This window comes from Cornus florida, unplaced genomic scaffold (assembly GCF_030987335.1).
Source record: "Cornus florida cultivar Cherokee Brave unplaced genomic scaffold, ASM3098733v1 CherokeeBrave_3.0.0_Hap2_Chr11, whole genome shotgun sequence".
NCBI lineage: Eukaryota > Viridiplantae > Streptophyta > Magnoliopsida > Cornales > Cornaceae > Cornus > Cornus florida.
The window spans coordinates 9,871,096-9,893,407 of record NW_026775581.1 but is presented as its reverse complement, the minus strand read 5'-3'; the positions used below and the strand labels follow the sequence as shown (position 1 = coordinate 9,893,407).

Here is a 22,312-nt window from a genome sequence, read left to right as displayed (position 1 = left end):
TCACCGAAAAAGGAAAAAGGAGGAAAATGACCAAGTCATTACATATTACCTTGTCTTTGATACAACTGTTTGTTTTCTATTCTTAACCTACCTTATTGGACGGTATCTGGCGGAGCCCTGTCGGACATTAGAATAGAGGTTATATAATGGTTTTCCAACGTTTTTTTATAAAAGAATGTTTTCATAGTCTATGCTTAGGAAATGTGGATTATTTGCAAAGTAGTTAAAGTAGTTAGAGTAGGTAGGTGGATAGTCCATGCTAACTGCAGAAAGGTTATAGTTAACTGAATTTTATAAAACATATTTCTTTAAAACCCAAATTGAATGAATGTTATTGAGTTCAATTCATTTAAAAACATAATTTGTTAAATCCCCAGAGTTGGCACAATTAACCATAGTATGATAATTGTGGTGAAGTCAAAGCCCTAAGATTTCTCTCTCCGATCACTTAATTTAACTTAGTTTAATATTGCAGTTTAATTTTAGTTTGTTTTTAATCGTGACAACCAAGCAAACTTTTGAACCAGTTACCTGTGAACCATTAGGACTAAGTTAAAGACTAAATATAAATTCTCATCTCCCTGTGGGTTCGACATCCTTTTTATAGTACTATCCTACACGGAATCGTTCTATTACGAGTGGTAAAATTAGACACATCAATTTTTGGCGCCGTTGCTAGGGAGATATGTTATTTAGTTTAGTTTTTGATTAGTTATTTTTGGTTTATCAGTCTTTGGACTTTCTGATATCTCACCTTAATTCTTTTTCTTTTCACGTACAGGGAATTAACAGTAAGGACAAAAACGCTTAAAGGATAAAAACTTCAGTTTATTAAAGCTTCTGTGAGTTTTTGCTGTTTTCTTTTACTTGAAAATTTTTATTTTTGTCACTGTTTTGGATTAGTGGAATGAATGCATGTTAACTCGTCATACTTGGTCAAAACCTCTAGTGCATGATCCTGAAATTGAGAGAACTCTTAGTCAATTAAAAAAACTTAAAAAACATTTGAATATTATAGGTAGTTCCTCTAATAACATGGCTGATATTCGTGATGCACCGGGTAATGACAATGGTAATGGAGGACAGGTTCCACCTATTCCTCCACAACCACAATTGAGGGACCATTTCATTCCTACCACATACACTTCTCCTACGTGCTTTGTATTTCTGAATGCTAATGCAGCCCATTTTGAGATCAAGCTTACTATGATCCAAATGCTTCCTACCTTCCATAGGTATGCAACAGAAGATCCCTATACGCACTTGGATGTATTTTTGGAATTGTGTTCAACTACAAAGTTGACCACTTTTACCAATAATTCATTCAGGATGCAACTTTTCTAATTTTCTCTCAATGACATAGCAAGAACTTGGTTGCATTCCCTTCCTCCAAATTCTATATCTACATGGGAGATTTTACAACAAGAGTTCTTGAAAAGGTACTATACAGTAGGTAAAACCTGTCAAATGAGAAGAGAAATCATGGCATTTTTCCCAAATCCCGGGAGAACAGTTCCATGATGCTTGGGAAAGATATAATGATCTTCTAAGAAAGTGTCCACACCATGATATTGCACAATGGCACTTAATACAGATTTTCTATGATAATCTCTCCGATTCTTATAGAAACATGGTTGATGCCTCTAGTAATGGAGCTTTTCTATGTAAAAGTCTAGTTGACGCTTGGGAACTATTTGAGGCCCTAAGTGAAAATTCAAAACAACATGCGTCTTCCTCAAAGTCTAGGTCTTCACCTGGAATGCATAAAGTTGAAAAAGTCTTTGAGGTAGACAAATCTAGTGAGTTAGCTGCTCAAATAGAAGCCTTGAATCGTAGGTTCGATCAAATTCTATCATCTGGCTTTGCTCCTGTTGCTAATCCACAAACTGCCTTGCCAAAGGAAGTTTGTTCAATTTGTGCTAATCCTTCCCATTTTGCTGACACTTGCCCTATGATGGGACAATCATCTGAGATCCCACAGGAGCAAGTGAATGCTGCATTCTCTAGACCAGCATACAATCCATATGCTTCCACATATAATTCTGGCTGGAGAGATCATCCAAATCTGTCATAACGTAATCAAAGTCAAGGAACCCCTGTTCCTCAATCTTAGGGACAGTATAAAAATTCATCCAATCCTATGCCACAAAATAACTCTTTCAATCAATTTGGTATTTATCATCCACCTCAGTTTAGGAATCAACCCACTCAAGCTCCTAATCTTCCACCTCCTCCTAGAAATTCTGCTTTTGAGGACCAAGTACTCAATGCTGTTGTTGATCTTAAAGCCAATACCCAACTCCTTAATTCTCATTCACAAGCCATAGGAAAACTAGAGGCATAAGTTGGGCAAATAGCGAGTACTCTATCTCGAATAGATGATGGAAAACTGCCTAGTCAGCCAATAACCAACCCGAAGTTTAACACCTGGTAGAAAGGTGGAAAATTGATAATCGGATATCATTGGAGATTTTTACCACTTCCTTTTTCAAATTGGGAGTAGGACTAATCAGGACTGGAAAGTCGGTAGAAATTATCGACATCGAATTGGAAATATTTTCAATGGGATAAGAGTGATGGATTGAGTAAGTTCGCTTATGAACATTAACTAAAGTAAAGTTCACTTTGGAGTTTTATATCAGTTCTACTTTGCACTGGTAATGGAGAACGTTATAGCAAGTGGATATCCGTTATAATGGATGAAAATGCTATTTCGAAGGAATTTTATGACAATGCTAGAGCAGTAATTTTGCTTCACATCTCCGAATGGGGGATATGATCGGGACATTATATTTGATCATGGAGGATATGCTTGAGACATATATCCTAGGTTTTCATGGATAATTGGAAGTGTTTACTTCACTTTTCGGAGTTTTTATCTGTCATTTGGTTGACATACGGAGGTTGGTGTGATAACGATTGAGGTTTTGTATTTTATAGTTCAGACCTCTCATTTGTTGGTTTTAAATGAAAGTAAGGGTTGTACAATTAGACCTTGACTTCGTTTAAGGATATGGCAGAGAAAAATACTCTCCTTTGTAATGAATTACGCGCGGTTTAGTGGCGGTAGTAGGATTTTGTTAATAGTGAACTCGTCCACTAGAGTTTCTATTAGGAAACAGTTGCTTGGGATGTATTCTATATAGGAAGCAATGTGTTTTTTGGAGGAATGTCAGTTTTTATGTATTAAATTGACTTTTCACGGATTATGTTTATAAATTGAGGCAGTAGCCTATCGATTAGCATTACCAACTTGTTCACGCTGGTTGCATAGGAATTTTGTGTGTATATCCTATGAAACTTGGAGGAATATGGATATACCCTGTATAAAAATTTGGGTAAGGATGAGTAGTGGTTAAATACAACCTACATGTCGTATATTTTTGTGTTTCTTAAATATAGGAACCATTAAGTTTCTAGGAGGTGTTGGGATTCAGTGAAGCCCAGACACAGAGGCATCCACAACGGAACGAAAATGAATAGAATTCAGTGTTTCGTGAATTTCGAGGACATAATTTCTTTTGTTAGGGGGGAATAATGTAATACCCTTAGTTTTCAAAAGGATATTATTAGAATATAATTTTTATTTTCTAGTGTATTTTAATGGATTATGTGGCTATGTGATTTTGTGGCTTGATGGTAGGTGTTTAATTGAATTAATTGTTTAATTGATTATTTGGCTAGTTGTAATTGTTTAATTGTTTCTTTGTATAATTGTTTAGCTTGGTTTATTTGTTTTAATTTGAAATTGTTTTCTATAATTGTTTAAATTGATTTACTTGTTTAATTGAAAGAAAATGCTTTTATTTATTTATTTTTTTTTAAATGGAGTTGGACTTGGATATGATCAATGGACTATTTGGATAGTGTAAATGAGTACAGTTTTTACCTATGGATGGATATACATGTATATATGGGTATATATGTATTTTGGGTTAGTTTTATTAGTAATTGTTAATAATTAAATTAGCGTATATATATATATATATATATATATATATATGTAATATCAAGTTTTAGGTTTTAGATATATTCATTAAAATTGCCGACTTATATACATATATAAATTTTATGTTTTATTTCTGTGTTTTCTTTGCCGACTCCTCACATGAATAGAATTAGGTTAAAACTATTTTGCCTATATATATATCGTATTATGTTTGCTTAGGGCTTAAAACATAAACCCTATTCACGAACAGTGAGGTTTGAGAGCAAACAGAGAGAACGAGTTAGGGTTTGGCCAAGAACAAGGGCTGAACCGAGGAGGGGTATTGGACGCTTGCTCGTGGGTTGAACCTAGGGCAACAAAGAAGTTGACGACAATCAGAGGTCGTCGAAAAGTCTAGACAGAGGATGGTTAAAGGTTTCAATTCGAAACCTAGAGGCAAGTTCTATTTCTTGCTCTCTCTTTTTGACCTGTGTTCAGTGCATGCCTAGATATATAGTCTCTAGGAATTTAACAGACATTAAAATTGATTATGTATGCATGTAATTCAGATGTTAAACTATATTTTATGTGTTTATTAATTAAAATTTAATTGTTGAACAAATTGTTTCATATTCTGTTTTTAATCTTGTAACGATGCATACTTTGATTTAAAAGTTTCTGGGAGAGTTTTGGGACATAGAGGGACTTTCAAAAACCTAAATAAGACATTACAGAGTGTTTTTAGTATCGTCGGAAGCGAAGACGACGACAGGAAGCAGGAAGCCGGCTCCCTAAGATTTTTGGCCACGGCTCTCTGTGAGAGAGAGAATCGGCTCCATGGATTGAGGGAACCGGCTCCCTAAGTCACAGAGCTGGCAACCAAGGTAGGGGAGCCAGCTCTCATTGGTTGAGAGCTGGCTCTCAACTTTTGAGAGCAAGCTCTCATGCTTAAAGGTGTACTAAACGTGGTTTTGGGTACGGTTTTGATATTTTTGGAGTTCCTGGACTGTTCTAGGTTATTATTAAGGATTCTAAACTTTGTTTTATGATATATTAAAACCCATATTTCATAATTAATTTCTATATACTAATGGATTTAGCAGTATGAAAATTTAAACAATTGTGCATGCTGTTAACGGATATACAGGGTATAATTGCTTAATTTTGTTTTAACAATTTAATGGACTGTGACATGATTTTTAAATCTGTATTGGATGTATAATAGGGTCATATACTTATTAGATTTTATTATGCTTATTCTGGATTTTAATTGATGAACCATTAAATTTTGTTCTGTCAATTACATGGATGTTATTTTGGAGTATAATTGATGAACTACTTATTTCTGTTTTATCAATTATTGGACTGTTTTGCGAATTTTAATTGATGTTTAAATTTATCATTTATTTCATCAATTATTGGATTTGTAGATTTATTTGATATATTACTTTGGATGTTGCATCATTTATGGATTTTGTGAATTATATGCACCGGAATGGGACGGTGGCATATTAGGGATGTATTAGATCAAAACGTTAATTCATACCTATTCATGCATAATGGAATAGATTTACAAAAAAATGTAAATCCTACATATTTTCATGTCAGGTCAACTAAAATAGTTGAATGACATACCGTGTAATACTCCTAATTTTAAAAGGATAGTCTTGGTATTTTAATTAATTGTTTTGTTTGCATTTTTAAGTATTTAATTGTTTTGTTGCTTGGTTAATTAACTTGCTTAGATTATTTGATTTAATTGCATTATTTGTTTTACTTGTATTACTTAGGTTAATTAATTATCTGAATTGTTTTTATTATTTATGTGTCCTTAATTAATTAGTATGAAGGTTTAACTATGTAATTAGGTTAAATGAGTATTTATATTACGTTAATAAATTCTTTAGAGTTTCTGTTAGAAGTCCCGTAGGTGGAAGTCGACAAGGTTTATAACGAGGGTTGTTGGTGGGCCGAGTTAGGACTCTGTCTCTAATATTACAAGGATTAGGGTTTTAGGGTTAAGCTTATAAATACACCATTATACTATAAGTCTAGGTTTTACGATCATAACACTTAGCTCATAGACGTAAACTAAGTTCTGTAAAAACAGAGGGTTGAGAACAGAGCACAATAAGGTCTGTCAAAGAGAAGAATAGAGAGGACCAAGGGGGTGTGATGGTGGACTATCTAGAACCAGAGGAGGCTTGACAGTGGTTCAGTGTTGCCGGAACAGTGGACACGACGCCAAGATTTCATAACTGAAATCACAGGCAAGTTCTTTTCTTCATCCTTTCCTCTGGCTTGTGTTCTGTGCACCTAGATAGTCTCTAGGGTTTAATTAATCATTAACTGAGTTTTACATGTATATTAGATGCTATATTGATGATATATATGTGTTGAAATCTGTTAAATTATAGTTTGTGTATGTTTGATTTCAGTTGTATTCTTAAAGCATGCTTAGTCTGTAGAACTTGTAGTTTTTGTATTTAATTTCAATTGCTATAAACACACCATGGGGATTATACTGGACATAATTAGGACCCTTAGGAATAGTTTAAAACCAAATAGACAGGTTGGGAGCGACCGAAAATGAAGCAGAAGGTCGCAGAAGTTGCAGCGGTTGAAGACGACTCTCAGATGAGGTGAAAGCTGGCTCCATAGAAGTGGGAGCCGGCTCCCACACATGTAGAGCCGGCTCCAGGTCCTTAAAGCTGGCTCCAAGGACCTTGGAGCCGGCTCCAGGCTGATTGGAGCCTGCTCCCAAAGTTTTGGAGCAAGCTCTCTCTCAAAGTTGCTTCCTGATATTGTTTTTGACGCATTGTTTTGAATTGTGCGAGGATTGAACTGTCCTGAAAATTTTGGGACTTCACATAGGGATTAAATGGTTTATTTTGGGTGTTATTAAGACCTTGGATTAATCAAAGTTGGCCTCTGAGTCAGTGGGACAAACAATATTAAATTAGTAAACTTTTTATACTGTTAGCGGATGAAAGACGGATTAATTGTTTAACTGAATTTTAGCAATTTAATGGGATTTAGGATGTTTATAAAACTTATTTTGAATGCATGATAGGGTCATCTATGTATTTGTTTTGATCTATACATGCTTTGGGATGCTAATTGTCGAAATATTAAACATTTTTTACAATTACTTGGATTACTGTTGGCTTGCAATTGCTAGAATAATGAAACGTTTTCTGCAACTGCTTGGATAATGGTTTGGACTGTAAAATTTCTAAATTATGATTTATATATTGTAATTTACATGGATATGGAGGATTGTATGCACTGGTATGGGACGGTGGCATACTAGGGACGGTTTAGCTTTAAAATGCAAAGACCTAACCTATCAGATTAACGGAATGGATTGTAAACTATTGAATCCTAAATTGTGTTTAAGTCAGATCAACTGACTAAGTTGAGTGACTTCTTGGTTTAGTTGGTTGTAGTTAAGTTATATCAGCTGAATAAGTTGAATGACTAACTGGACTGTGTTTCGTATGTCATCTCAATGAACAATTGAATGACATACTCTGGATTTGGACGAACTTTAGATATATGATTATGGTACCACGAGATGAGCTTGAGTCCCAGGCTCGTTGGTTAAGGTGCGTATATGCAGTGGATGCGTAGCTGGATATAGTAGGTTAAGGTGTACCCTGTTAGGTCTAGGTACTCATGCCCACCTTCGGGTGCGTTTTCACATGTTGCCTTCTATTCAGGTTGAGACCCCTATTATAGTCCAATGAATGTCCCTTAGTATGGATATATATATATATATATATATATATGTATGGACTAAATAGATATTGTGAGATATCTAGGGTGTATCTGCGTATCGGGTCACTATATAGATTGCAATTAGATTAGAACTTGTTCGTGAGCCTGACCCACTCCTTTATTCTTTTCAGGTTTAGGATGGTTCTAGCCTTAGAGCTTGATCGTGCTAGTTAAGGACAGTTTCTCATTCATCAGATTACATAAGACATCTCTTTATGATCTAGCTTAGTTTTATTTTCCAATTCAGTTGACATTTTTATTTAGGGGTCCACTAGATGGATTCCCAAGTTGTACTCATGGAGGTTTTGGATTTGAAGTATTATTACTCAGTTTTATTTGGAGGATTTATTATTTCTTAATTCTTTCAGCTTTGTAATTTAAATTCTTCAATCTTTATATTCTGTGTTCACTTTAAAACACTTAATTGTCTAATATTTCCCTCGGGTTTGGACCTAGGCCTGATCAACCCGTGTCTCAGATCGGAGGGGTATCACATACCGGATATTTGTTTTATATTCTGTATTAGGAAGAATATTATATATATATGATTATGGTACCATGATATGAGCTTGAGTCTCAGGATCATGGTTAGGGTACGTATATCCCATATGATGAGTAACTAGACATAGTTGATGTTCCCTGGTAGGTCTAAGTATACATGGCCATTTTAGGTGCGATTTACATGTTACCTTCTATTCAAGTTGAGACAGACTTATGGACTAGCGAGCATCCTATAGTGTGCATATATACATATATGGACTACTTAGTTATTGTTAGGGTTGTCTAGGATGTATCTGCGTATCGGGTCTCTGCTTGGACTGTAGTAGAATAGAACTTGTTTGTGAGCCTGACCCACTATCATTTTTCAGGTATTCGTCAGGAGTAAGGATTGTTCGTGCTGAGCAAGGATCGTCTACTTCATTCTTCCGAATTATTTACTTAGAAGATTTCTTTATATTTCAGTGTTCTATTGTAGTCACTTGATCAGTTGGGTTTTTTTATGGGTCCACATAGTATTAGTAATAAAGGATTGGATGTATCATAATACTTTCTTATTTATAAAAATTTATTCTGAGGATTTCATTAATGGATTATCATTTTAGTTTTCTTTCAGCAAATTTATTTATTCCTTTATATCATGTTTGTATTCTGTGTTCAATTATTGCTATTTATTTTTGATATCCTAGAGTGTTCGGGCGTGGGCCTGGCCAACCAGTATTTGGAAATCCACAGGTATCACATTGGTTCTCAATTCCTACACTCTATTGGAGTGTCATGATGAAGCTATATATTGATTTTTTCAGTAAGAGTAACCCAAAGTGGCCCAAGTTCCTTCCCTTTGCCCATTTGATTACACAGCTCCTTTGGGACCAGCACTATCCTTTTGACCCGGAGGAGGACATTGAGACTGGGGCATGCCATTACAGGAAGAATGACTGGAATAAGAGCTATAACGCTCTTATTAAGAGTCTAAAGGTGGAGGTGGAGGCAGCCTAGGCAACGGAGGATCTTGAGGTTGAGGAGAAGGTAGCAGCAACAGCAGAAGAGGCACCGGCGGCAGAGAGAGTTTACATGGATATTGACTAGGAGCAGGAGTCTCTAGTGGGGTCACCACATCACTCTCCAGAGTAGAGCCATCATTCGCAGAGCCAATACGAGCATTAGTCTCCTAATGACTCCAGATTGCTACGTCGAGATGATCCAGTTATTCCTAACACTCAGGCTTAAACACACAGCTTAGGGGAGCGTATCCAGATACTAGAGGATGCAATCATCTCCCTCAGAGCAGATGTGACCACTCTCCACACGGATTTCATGACAACGCTGCAGGACATTTCTAGATATATCTGGAGTTCACGCCCTGCCTGACCTCTCTCTCTCTCTTTATCATATTTATACCTGTTTTCTTAGACTGATACTTTGATACTGTTATTCTATTTGTACGGCCAGTCTGTTGGCCCGATTACTGTGATATACCTTATACTATTTTTTTTTTTTATTTATGATATTTTGGATGTTTCGATCTTATATTGATATATCTATTGCTGATTGACTCTATTATAAGGTGCATCCCAGTGACTTCAGTGAGAGAGTGTAGCCCATATTTTTTAGGACCACCCTTATTCCTCTCTCTCTATTTCATTTACTATCCCACTTGCACTTGCATACCCACAGTGCACCATTATTATTCCATTTGTTATTTAATGAGGTTTTATTCTAATGCCATCTTTTTAGGACCACATTTAATCCTAAGTTTGGGGGGATTATACAACCCACTTCGAATACTTGTGTCCCAACCATTCATTTTCATAACTATACTGGTATACTCTTTCCTCTTGATTTTGTTCTCTTTGCACATTGAGGACATTGTGCCATTTAAGTTTGGGGGTAATATGTGTTCTTTGCATTCAATTCAAGATTTTGAGCATGACTTGTGTATTTGAGGGATTTCCTATGATTGGTCCATGACTAGATTTGATTTTGATCTTTTAAGAACTATATTGCTTAGAATTTAAAATTTGCTTGACTTGAGAGTCCAATACTCCTTGTATGCTTTGTGGATGTCATTTAGGAGTAAATTTTTTGAAAGATTGATATCATGCTTGCACTTGTGGTCCACATCATCTTGATTTTGTGATTGTTTTGAGATTCACTCTATGATCCTACACTAACACAGGCGCACACTAGCATTCATTTGTGGGGTATATGCTTTGTTGATTATTGATTTGGTTATATCCCAATTGAGCTAGTAGTGCATTGAAAGCTTTCATTCTTGACAAAGGTGGATAACAAACCCTTTTCACTAAGTAGCTGGGATTCTAGCCTCATCAAGCATTGAATTTCTCGCGCCGAAATGTGGAGGGCCCAAACTCTAAATTAATAGCTTGATAAAAATAAAAATAAAAATAAAAAAATAATAATTGTTATTGCAAAAACAAATAAAAAGTGAGGACTTCTCCCACAAGGTGAGAAGTGGGAAATGATTAGATGGATGTAATGTTAATTTGTAACCTAGTCGATTTGAGCTTGTAAGTCCTTAGAGTGTTTAAACACCTAATACCCTTAAGCCGTCCAGTTTGGGAGTCGTTGACCTAACGCTCGACCTCAAGAATTGCTAAAAAGCTTAATAGATCAACACATTGCACTATGCTTCGATCTTTTATCCTTAGGGTTAGTTTAAAAAAAAATAATAAAAAAAAAATTAATAATTCGAGTGAAAAGAATAAGCGCACCTAAATGAATAAAGCTTTAATAAAAGGTCCATTCTTTGTCTTGATGATTAGTACTAGATTTGTGTGCTAATTTGAGACTGGATGTGATCATTTCTTTAGTTGGTTTAGATAGCAACATATTTGATGCCGGTTCACTTAAAAAGAATTCAAGAGTTGTTTTGATTTGCATGATCATTGTCTTGATGTGTGGAGGACCATACTTGTTTACTTGATATTGAAATTTTGGGAGATTGCTTGAAAATGGTTGAAAAATTACATACTTAAGGTAGTTTTCTCCCAATGTTTGTTTGGAATATTGGTGCCTCTTTAGTAAGAAAGAGCTTTATGTTTGTGGGTATCATTTCTGAAAATCCTCACGAGACTTCACTCGTCCACTAGGGGCAACCTAGGGGTTTAAAAAGCTTGTTGCATGTGTTAAATGCAATCGTGTTCCCTACGAAAGTGGTGTTATCCATTTATTACTTCCTAGTTCATAATTATATAGTTGTTTATTTCTTTATTTTCTTCGTAGTTTATTGCTAGGAACTAGCAATATTTAAGTTTGGGGGTGTGATAAGCGCTAAAAAGTATGCATTTAAACCCCTTAAACTTGAATGTTCTTGGACCTTATTCTATCTTATTTTTCTGTTTTAGTCTAATTTCATGTTATTTTCTTTTTCATGCACTTATCCCCAAAATAAGTCAATTCAGTTGAATTAGAGCATTAAAAGAAACAATCTCAAGCTTAGTGGAAGAAAGGAGCAAATTGGAAGCAAAGTGGTGAAGAAGTTTTCTCCAATCGATCGAACCAAGCTCCGATCGATCACACTATAATCGTTCCAACAATGCGATGATGGATTAAGCCTTTTGTCCTTATCTTTTGGAAAATTTCCTATTCAATCGATCTAACCATTCCTTCGATCGATCGAACCCTTTTGATCTTATCCTCACCAACCACTTTTGTTCATTTCTCAAAAATATCTCAACCTTGTCATTATCTTAAAAGTGCGCCACCATGGTTCAATCGATTCGAGCAACCTTGTGATTAATCGAACTGCCTCAAGTTGCGTGAAAAACAGAGTTCTAGCCAAATTAAAGATGTGCTCGTGGTGTAATCATTTGGAGGTCCTAGTGCACGAGGTCTGACCATTGAGTGTGACATTTGAGCTACCTATATAAGGATTTTGGATATTTTTAGTAAAGATGTTGAATTAGGTTTTAGCAAGAGGCTAGAGATTAGAGAGTGAAACACACAATTTGGGAAAGTTCTTCCACTCATCTAGGATTTCTACCAAGAACACAAGAAGAGGATGATGGATTCTACGATGGAGATAGCCCTTGAGGGTTGGATAACAACATCAATGAGTGGCTAAACCATTCTCTTGGGGCTAGAGATAGCTCTAAGCATGCCTCCTAGACTTTGATGTTTTATAATTAATAAGGATTTGTGTTGTATTTCTTGTCTTGACATCTTATATATATAAATCTTACTTCTACAATGATTTGGGTAGTTTAATACTTCCAATTGATCATTTAATTCTATCAATATGTCTATGTATACTAGAATGGATGTTCATGTGTTTATCTCTAGATTTTGTGACATTGATGCATGTCTATGTGTGTTGATTTTATGAATCTAGTGATGGTTGTTGTGAAATTTATATGTACCACTCGCAAGTGGACCAATCTTTGCAGATAGGGTTTACTTGTAAGGGTGTCGTACTCAAGGGACTTGTGTAAAATAAGTTTGTCAACAGATTTCTCAAATTCCAAAATTAACTTGAAAGTAGGATAATCGAATTGTGATGATTAATTCTAAATTAACTAAATAGAAAAATAAAATAAACTAAAGAACGATGATCAAATATGATGTAGAAAATAGAGAGAGAGGACTAGGGTATTATTTCACCACTAACGTCGCACCACCAGTTAATTATATCAATTTATTAGAGATATTTCATATAACATGCATAGGGAATTAATCATGGTTAAAAGTTCATATTAATTCAGCTAGAAAATAATATAATTTAAAACTAAGCCTAGACTATCTTCGATTGGTATAAACCATCTACCTATCTACTTTACTCTAGGGTGTAGCATGGTTTATCTTTTCTAGGCATAATCCATCAAATCTCTAACATTATATTCAGAGAAATACCATTATGTAATCATCTCATTCACAACCACAAGAAGTGAATGAGTTGTGTTCAATCATAAGATTTAAAATATCTAAGACAAGATAAAAAAAATATTTGTAATTGAATTAAAACTTTAAAATTGATTCTTATTGAAAATTCAATTAAAAACCCTATAGATTACACAATTATGCATGATAAAAATTATTCTCCAATAATTAAATACAATCAAACTAGTGTGCTAAGTTAAGGCTACATCAAAACCCTAGTAAAGCGTTTAGCCAAGCATGACTGGGGTGGAATTCTTCATGGTTGAGAAAGACATCTTCACCGTCATGGATCGATCTCTTCTTTCTTCTGAATGCTTCTCCTCTAATCTCAGCCTCAAACTCTTCTGTATGATCCTTCAATGTTGTAGAGGTCCCCCTTTTAAATAATAAAATATCAGCACTAAAGTTCCATTTTTCATATAGGAGACATACATAGAAATTCTGTCAAGTAAGGACTCTAAAATTCGTGCAGACTTCTAAGCTAATTTTGACAAGGTAAACAACTATTTTAAGGAATCCTCGTGAAATACAAAATTGTAGATTCAAATTTTCTTTCAACTTACGCGCGAATTTAGCCATTTTGACACTCGAGGAGAGAGATACAGCCAAATTACCAAAACAGGTTCAAGTTACCAACTTCGGCGAAAGTTTCCTTTTTGGCGAAGGAGTTTTCCTTTTCTTCTTCTTTCCATTCTCATCAACTTGTGGCTTCTTTTGGACTAATTTCTAATTATAATTAGACTTTTATCTTCAATATCGCTCGATCTCATGGAATGTTATCTTTTAAAACTCAGAATTACTAATGTTGACTGATTTTATAATTAAAGCCCTGAAATAAGAAAAAACAATAAAATAATGTAAAATCATAAATAAACTATTATTAAGAGAATAAAACATATAAATAAAGGGGCTAAAATGTATAAAATTTAACGCCTAACAATGGTCAAGGCGTGGTGCTTAAATAGGTTACTCTTGTAGTTTATTTGATGGTTCATACTTATTTCTTGATGGATTGTGTCACCTCCTTAGTTTAATTAGTTTAATTTTCATGTCACTAATTTAATTATAGTGTAATTGCCTTAGTTTCTCCTGAAATTGTTCTTGTTGGGACTCCGTGTTAATGAATAAATAAAAAAAAATACCATTTTGTTGCACCGGATGCACAAGTCCGGATTCCCGTTCAGGATAATTTGAAATATCTAATGTTACTCAGTGCTAATGTGTCAAAAAGATACCATTTTGATACACAAGATCGGATTTCGTTTAGGATAGTGTGAAGTATATAATGCTACTTTGTGTTAATACATAGAAAAGATACCATTTTGGTGCACCCGATGCACAAATCCTTATTCCCATCTAGAATTAAATATCTAATGTTAACGGCGTGCTAAAGCATAAAAAGGATGCCATGTTGGTGCGCAAGATACACAAGTCCGGATTCCCGTCCAGGATAGTGTGAAATATCTAAAGTTACACCATGCTGACGTATCAAAAAGATACCCGTGCACAGGATGCACAAGTCTGGATTCCAGTTCAGAATAATCTGAAATATCTAGTGTTTCTCTGGGCTAACACATCAAAAAGGTACATTTTGGTGCATAGGATGCACAATTCCAGATTTCCATCCTGGATAGATTGAATTATCTAATGTTACGTCATGCCAACGCATGAACAAGATACCATTTCGGTGCACATGATGCACAAGATTGGATTCTGTTGAGAATAGTCTGAAATATCAAATGTTACTCCATGCTAATGCATGAAAAAAATACCATGTGATGCACAAGTCCGGATTCTCAATCTGAAATATCTAATCTTATTCGCGCATAAAAAAAAGAAACCATTTTAGTACACACGGGCACAAATAGTTTGAAAAATCTAATATTGCTCCGTTGTAACGCATCAACCAGATACCATTTTGGTATACAGATGCACAAGTACGAATTCTAGTCCAGAATAGTGTAAAAAGGCATCTAATAGATATTCCTACTATTTTTGTGCATAAGGTGCACAAGTCTCCATTCTCGCCCAAAAGAGTTTAAAATATCCGATTTTACTCCGCGTTAATACATCTAATATCTGAAATATCTAATATCTGAAATATCTAATGTTTATTTCTACCGGAAAATTACATATAAATGGAGTCAAAGTTTCATATTTACTTAGAGGCTGAGTCAAAATTTCATATTTCTTTAAAATGGATTGCTGAGGTGGCACATGATTTTTTACTATTTAGAAATTGTGGTGCCTAAAATACCCTTCCACGAAGGTATCACTTTTTCTTCGAAGGTACTACTTTTTTGAATTGAAGGTATTACTTTTTGGCATCCAGGTACCATATTTTTTAAACACCCACGAAGGTACTACTTTTTCTCCAAATGTACTATTTTTTTGAACTGAAGGTACTACTTTTTTGAACTGAAGGTACTACTTTTTTGTTAGGGAAGGACATTTTAGGCACCACAAATTTCTAAACAGTAAAAAATCATGTGCCACCTCAACAATCTATTTTAGAGAAATATGAAACTTTGACTCAATCTCTAAGTAAATATGAAACTTTGACTCCATTTATATGTAATTTTTCCTTACTTAAACGCCGTGACCGTGTCGTCAGCAACACCTTTTTTTTTTTTTTTTCTGACAATGAAGTCGTCAGCAACACTTCACCATTCACCAACCATAAGTGGAACCCACTCGCTGCATGATCAACAGCATCTTTTTCTGTTCTAAAATACGCACGCAAAAGTTGGTGAGATTGTGAGATCGATGCAAAAGTCACCGTCTCACCAACCTCACTCCCTTTCCCAAAAAATTGTATTTTCTCTCTCTAACATTCACCAACCACCCCCTCTCACTGTGTTTTTCTGTTCTAAAATATCTAGAAGACGTTCATTTCAGATGTGTGTTCCTTCTACATGTCCCCTAAAAAAAATACTATAAGTATTCAGTTCACACTATATTTCTATGAAGTAAAAGGTGTACTATTTTTGTTCATTCAATTTCTCACATTTTGAGAAGAAAAAAAAAACATTAAATTTCCAACATTAACTTAGCAGGATCGCCTGAGGAAAACATTCATTTCGCAGGTATTTTCTTTTTATCACTCCTTCGGTTGAATATGAGATGGGTTTATTTTATTTATTTTTTCAAAATCATTTTCCCAAGAAGATTTCGACAAGTTGGACAAACCCATTAATTTCCCAAACTGCAGGTGAGCCCCTCCCAAAGGTGACACACCGCCGGCGCACGTTAGCCAGATTGAGCGCAGGTTAGCAGGGCGGCGGGCGCAGAGGATGAAGATCAATGTGAGGGAGTCGGCGATGGTGCGTCCGGCTGAGGATACGCCGAGGCGGAGGCTGTGGAACTCGAACGTGGATCTGGTGGTGCCCAACTTCCACACCCCGAGCGTCTATTTCTACCGGCCCACAGGTTCACGTAGATTCTTCGATGCTGGAGTGCTAAAATACGCCCTGAGCCGAGTTCTGGTCCCGTTTTACCCCATGGCTGGGAGGCTGACGAGGGACGACGATGGCAGGATAGCGATTGACTGCAATGGCGATGGTGTCCTCTTCGTCGAGGCTGAGATGAACTCCGATGTGGATGATTTTGGCGACTTCACACCCACTTTGGAATTCCGGCAGCTCATTCCGGCTATAGATTACTCCGGTGGGATTGAATCCTATCCTCTCCTGGTCTTGCAGGTACATTTTTGTTTTGGTACATTACTATTAGTATATTGAGCAATGCTACGTCCATTGGTTTTCTACCAGCCCAAAATAAATATTCTAATATACTCTATATTGTTATACTAGTATTCAGGAGTCAATTAAGGCTAAGAGGGGCAAGTGTCTCATACCCTTTGCTAATATTTTTGATATATATACTAATTTTAAATAGTGTCCTCCTAAAATTTTTAAATTTTTTATTTTTATTTTTTCTTTTCTAATTTAAAAAAAAAATTACATATATCTCTATTCTTCAACTACATCATATATTTTTTCTTTTCTAATTTTTGTTTTCTTTTTAAAATTTTTTTCTTCTCCACTCGTGTATAATTATGTATTGTATCATTTTTTTCATCTTCTTTCTTTTTATTGATGACAATTATGATTATATTTAATTAAAATATGATTAATTAATATTTTGATTCTTATATTTGTCGTATATACTTTTTTTAAAAGTACTTATTTAGCATATTATTTTACTAATTATGATGTTTTTTTTCTTGTTTGCCTTTTATTTAAAAAAATTATATTTGTCATACTTGTCGATTTTATATTATTATTATTATATATATAATTTTAATAAGTGCATTGTCGTCCCCTTGAAATAAAATTCTGACCCAGCCCCAGATAGTATTATGAAAGATTTGATTTATTTGTTTACAATTGTTAAAGTATTGATTGTTATAATTTGAACGGTACAAACCTCTTTTGAAGTTATATGAGCTTTGAATGTGTCTTTTAATTTTTAACATAAATCAATTGTGATACCTAATTTTGTTTAAATATTAGTCATAGTGAAAATCCAAAATTTTGAAAAGTATAACTTTAAGAAATAGACATAAAATTGATATAAGAGCAGAATATAGAAACAAAAGATAAGTTACAATTAAAAAGAGAATTAATTTTCCTTCATCAATTGTGTTAATTTTTCAAAAATTTAACTTTTGAAAAAATTTTATTACTTTGATTCTACTTGGGAAATATATAGGGACTAGAGCAAAAAACACTCCTAAAATATAATCCGTGTAACACTTTTACCCCATTTGAAAAAGTGTGCAAAAAAATTTCTAACCTTTTCACATTGTGTAAAACTACTCCTCAGTCAGAAATCTGACATAAATTAGTGCTATAATACCTGTTTTACTTTTTTACTCTTCCGAAAATGATCAAGGGGAAATATGTGCCACTAATTGCATAGTATAGGGGTGTTATGTGCACATTACCTTATTATTATTATTTTTTGAAACTTTTTCTTTATATATATCTCTAATATTTTTTTTTTATTTTTTTTTTTTTAAACTTTGAGAATTTGTAGAAGAAGGATTTGAATTTTTTGGGATTTTAGTTTTACTGTTTTCTACTATTTTTTTTTCTTTATTTTATTTATTTTTTGCACCAATGCTCTTAAACAAGAAAAAAAGAGGAAAAAAAATCACAATATCAGTGTGCGATATTTTCCCGAGTTTGAAACATATTTGTTTTCTTTAATTTATACTTTATTTTCGTTTTTTATTTTTAATTTTTATCTTTACTTTTCTTTTATACTTTTATTTGTATATTTACTTGTCCATTGCCGGCATACTCTAATAGTGTCTTTTTCGGTTATTCTAGAAAATTTTTTATTTTATATATTTTATAAATGGTTTCAATAAGGGTAATTTAGTCAACTTAGGGTTTAAATTTGTCAGAGGGACCTATTTGCACCAAATTAAAACTTTAAGGGTGTTTTTTGCACATGAGGGGTGTCCTCCAATAGTGTCATTTTCGGTCATTTTATAAAATTATTTATTTTTATATATTTTATAAAAAAAACTTTAAGAATGTATTTTTGCACATGAGGGACGTCCTCCAATAGTGTTCTTTTCGATTATTTTATAAAATTATTTATTTTTATATATTTTATAAAATGGTTCAGTAAGAATAATTTAATTAACTTAGGGTTTAAATTTGTTAGAGGGTTTTTTTTGTACCAAATTGAAACTTTAGAGGTGTTTTTTGCACATGAGGGTGTGATATGCATTATAAGCATACTTTAGAGGTGTTTTATGCACTTGACCCAAATATATACCTAGATGACAAGTTTAAAAGAAAAAAATTTGATTTTTAACAAACCAAACTCTTTCAAATTTAAATTAAATAAGATTATTATTTTAGTAACTTATACAAATAGTTATAGAAATATGTCATTTATCAAGCTAGTGACAATTAAAAAGAGAATCAATTCTCCTTGTCAATTATTTCAGTTTTTCAAAAATCTAATTTTTGAAAGGAAAAAAAATTGAATACTTTGATTCTACCTTGGAAAGATATATATACCATATGAAAGATTTGAAGAAAAAAAATATATGTTCTTTAACTAACCAAAAACTCTCTAGTTTTAAATTCGATCAACAAAATTATTATTTTAGTAACTTATACAAATAATTATAGAAAATTTCATTTAATCAATGGCAATTAAAAGTATTAACATATATGATATTATTGTTGTTATAGACAATGTCACAATACTTTTAGTTTATCTTTCTTCCCAATATTCCTAGGGCTCGCCAATAAAGATTGGCAAAAATTATTCATGCATTTTTATTAAACATGAGAGAACATTAGTTATTTTTCTTCTATTTTCTCTCTTGAATTAATATTTTAGATATTGTACATGCATGTGTATATGTAAATAAAATAATAATTTGTTGGGGTAATGACTATAATAATAATGAATTTAGATTTTTGTTTCACAATATTTGAGCTTTTATAGGTAAATGGTCTAAATTTAAAATTTCTTAAATTTGAGGGAGATATAAACTAAATTTATTTTCAAATACTCTATTTTGGGGACAATTTTCAAACACTCTATTTTGGATCAATAATATAATATAAGTGTTTTGAAAAAAAATTTGGTGGAGTGGGATTGAAATTTTAAAAGAATTTTAGGGACAATATTTACTAATTAATAATTATTTAGGGGTTATTAATAAATAATAATAATAATAATAATAAAAAGTTTATAAAATTTTGGGGTGGTACTGGTGGCGGCTATGTTGTGTTAAAGTTTTATATTTCTAACAATACTAACATGTGTACGTATGCAAGTACATATATAGGCACACACACGTGTGTGTGTGTATATATGTGTGTGTGTGTGTGTGGGTGTTGTGAGTTCTAATATTATATACAAAGAGATGTAGAGAGAGAGAGAGAGAGAGAGAGAGAGGAACGAGAAAGAGATAGAAGAGAGGGAGAGAGAAGAGGGAGGTGAAAGAGAGGACACAGAGATGTAGAGAGAGACGAAATACTTATTGCATTACTCTCTGCATTTTTTTAGGCAAGTATCACAAACTCTAATTTAGTACTAGTGGTTTTTCAATGATAATTTTTCTTACTATGGGTTCAATATGTCTCAAAACAAAGAGGATTGTTACAATTATAAGATGTTTTTTTCGTACTGCAATCATGAAATCATATGTCGTTGCTACTACTGACTAAAGGGCTGTTTCGCTATGAAATTGTTAAAAGCAAACTTCTCAACAAGATCACTCTGATTATTTTGACTAAGATGGGTAATTAGTTTCCACAAGTTGAAACTTGGGTTGGATGACTTGATTGTGCCCGGGGTTGAGTATTTTCAGGAACCGCGTTTGTTAGTGTTTGTGGTAAATTCAGTTAAGTAGAGTTTTTCTTTCCATCAGATGCTCATGTGTTTCTACTTTTAGTTGATACCACATATTTCAGTTTGGCTTATAAAACTTGCAGTTGATCCAACACTTGAGCCTACTCAATATTATGAGCTAATTGGATATTTGGTTTTGCTTCTGAACAGGTCACACATTTCACATGTGGTGGAGTTTCGCTCGGTGTTGGTATGCAACATCATGTGGCAGACGGAGCTTCTGGTCTCCACTTTATCAACACATGGTCTGACATGGCTCGTGGTCTAGAGCTTACCATTCCGCCATTCATTGACCGGACCCTCCTCTGTGCCCACGACAAGCCTCAGCCTGCATTCCACCACATCGAATACCAGCCCCCTCCTGCTATGAAAGCTTCTCTCCAAACAACTGATTCCGAGTCGGTTCCTGAGGCAACTGTTTCCCTTTTCAAGTTAACCCGGGACCAAGTTAACATTCTCAAAGCCAAGTCAAAGGAAAATGGGAATATGGTTAGTTATAGCTCATATGAAATGCTAGCAGGGCATGTATGGCGTTGTGCGTGCAAAGCACGTGGACTCTCGGATGATCAAGATACCAAGCTGTACATTGCCACAGATGGACGGTCCAGGCTCCAACCTCCACTCCCACCTGGCTACTTTGGCAATGGGATTTTCACGGCCACTCCAATTGCAGTAGCCGGTGATCTTCAATCAAAGCCACTTTGGTATGCCGCCAGTCGAATTCATGATGCATTAGTGCGGATGGACAACAATTATTTAAGGTCAGCTCTTGATTACTTAGAATTGCAGCCTGATCTAAAGGCCCTCGTCCGTGGTGCCCATACTTTTAGGTGTCCGAATCTCGGGATAACCAGTTGGGCTAGGCTGCCTATCCATGATGCAGATTTCGGTTGGGGCAGGCCAATTTTCATGGGACCTGGTGGGATTGCATATGAAGGATTAGCATTTATTTTACCAAGTCCCACCAGTGATGGGAGCTTATCTGTTGCAATATCGCTGCAAACAGAACATATGAAACTCTTCGAGGGATTCTTGTATGATTTTTAAAGATATGAGCCGGCTGACAAATTGGTGCTGGATATATCTGCTACCTGGTCTGTTCAGAGATGGGTGATTGTGATAATTTCCTAGTGTTTTTCAACATGTTTATGTTTATGAAGATGCTAAGGTACGCATTGACATGTCATCTTATATCTTAACCACATAGGCACATGCTTTGTGGGTGTAAGGAACATGAGAACATTGTAACACAAATCCGAAATTGTATTTACAATACAAGTAATGTTGTCGAATCTTGTGGTGTTGGGTAACTCAAGATTTATTTGTGTGTAATTAGTTTTGATGGCATGTAATGAAGGTATGTTTTGGCATGCATCTGTTTGATGGAAGTTTTGATATTACAGGGAAGGGCTCAAGTCATTTTTTATGTCATTTTTGCATGTCAAATCTATATTTTGAGAGGGGTTATAGTGTTAAAATGCTATATTTTAGCAATTCTGTTCCAACGGTGCATTTCATCCAAAATACTATGTTTTTTACGCAACAACCATTCTTTTTCAACTACCATTCCCAACTACCAATTTTCAACAACCAACGTTTTTTTTTTTTTTTTTTGAGTGTTTGTATTTTATTTAAGCTTATTTGCCTCATTAAAAATAAATAAAATATAAATGATATATTTGATTATATTATTAGTAACTCTAAACCAAAAAACAAAATATTTTTAGGGCAAATCATTTTAGCTGAACTTGCCCTCTGAACCTGCCCTCTTAGCCTCCCCAGTCACCTCCATCTCTATTCTTATTCTCGACTCTGAAC

General features: G+C 34.3%; 1 protein-coding gene across 1 annotated transcript; it reads left to right on the top strand.

Annotated features, from left to right (window-relative positions):
• The first annotated feature begins 15,889 nt into the window (after positions 1 to 15,889).
• On the top strand, positions 15,890 to 21,864 carry LOC132283836 (shikimate O-hydroxycinnamoyltransferase-like). The gene is made up of 3 exons (XM_059785864.1): positions 15,890 to 16,191; positions 16,317 to 16,806; positions 20,645 to 21,864. Exons 2-3 carry the CDS (start codon positions 16,399 to 16,401, stop codon positions 21,539 to 21,541), a joined length of 1,305 nt encoding a protein of 434 aa, XP_059641847.1. The 5' UTR covers positions 15,890 to 16,191; positions 16,317 to 16,398; the 3' UTR covers positions 21,542 to 21,864.
• Positions 21,865 to 22,312: the final 448 nt, after the last annotated feature.

Coding starts and splice junctions, on each gene's coding strand:
- LOC132283836 (XM_059785864.1), top strand. CDS start 16,399: ATGAAGATCAATGTGAGGGAGTCGGCGATGGTGCGTCCGGCTGAGGAT. Junction 16,807..20,644: donor ATCCTCTCCTGGTCTTGCAG/GTACATTTTTGT, acceptor GCTTCTGAACAG/GTCACACATTTCACATGTGG.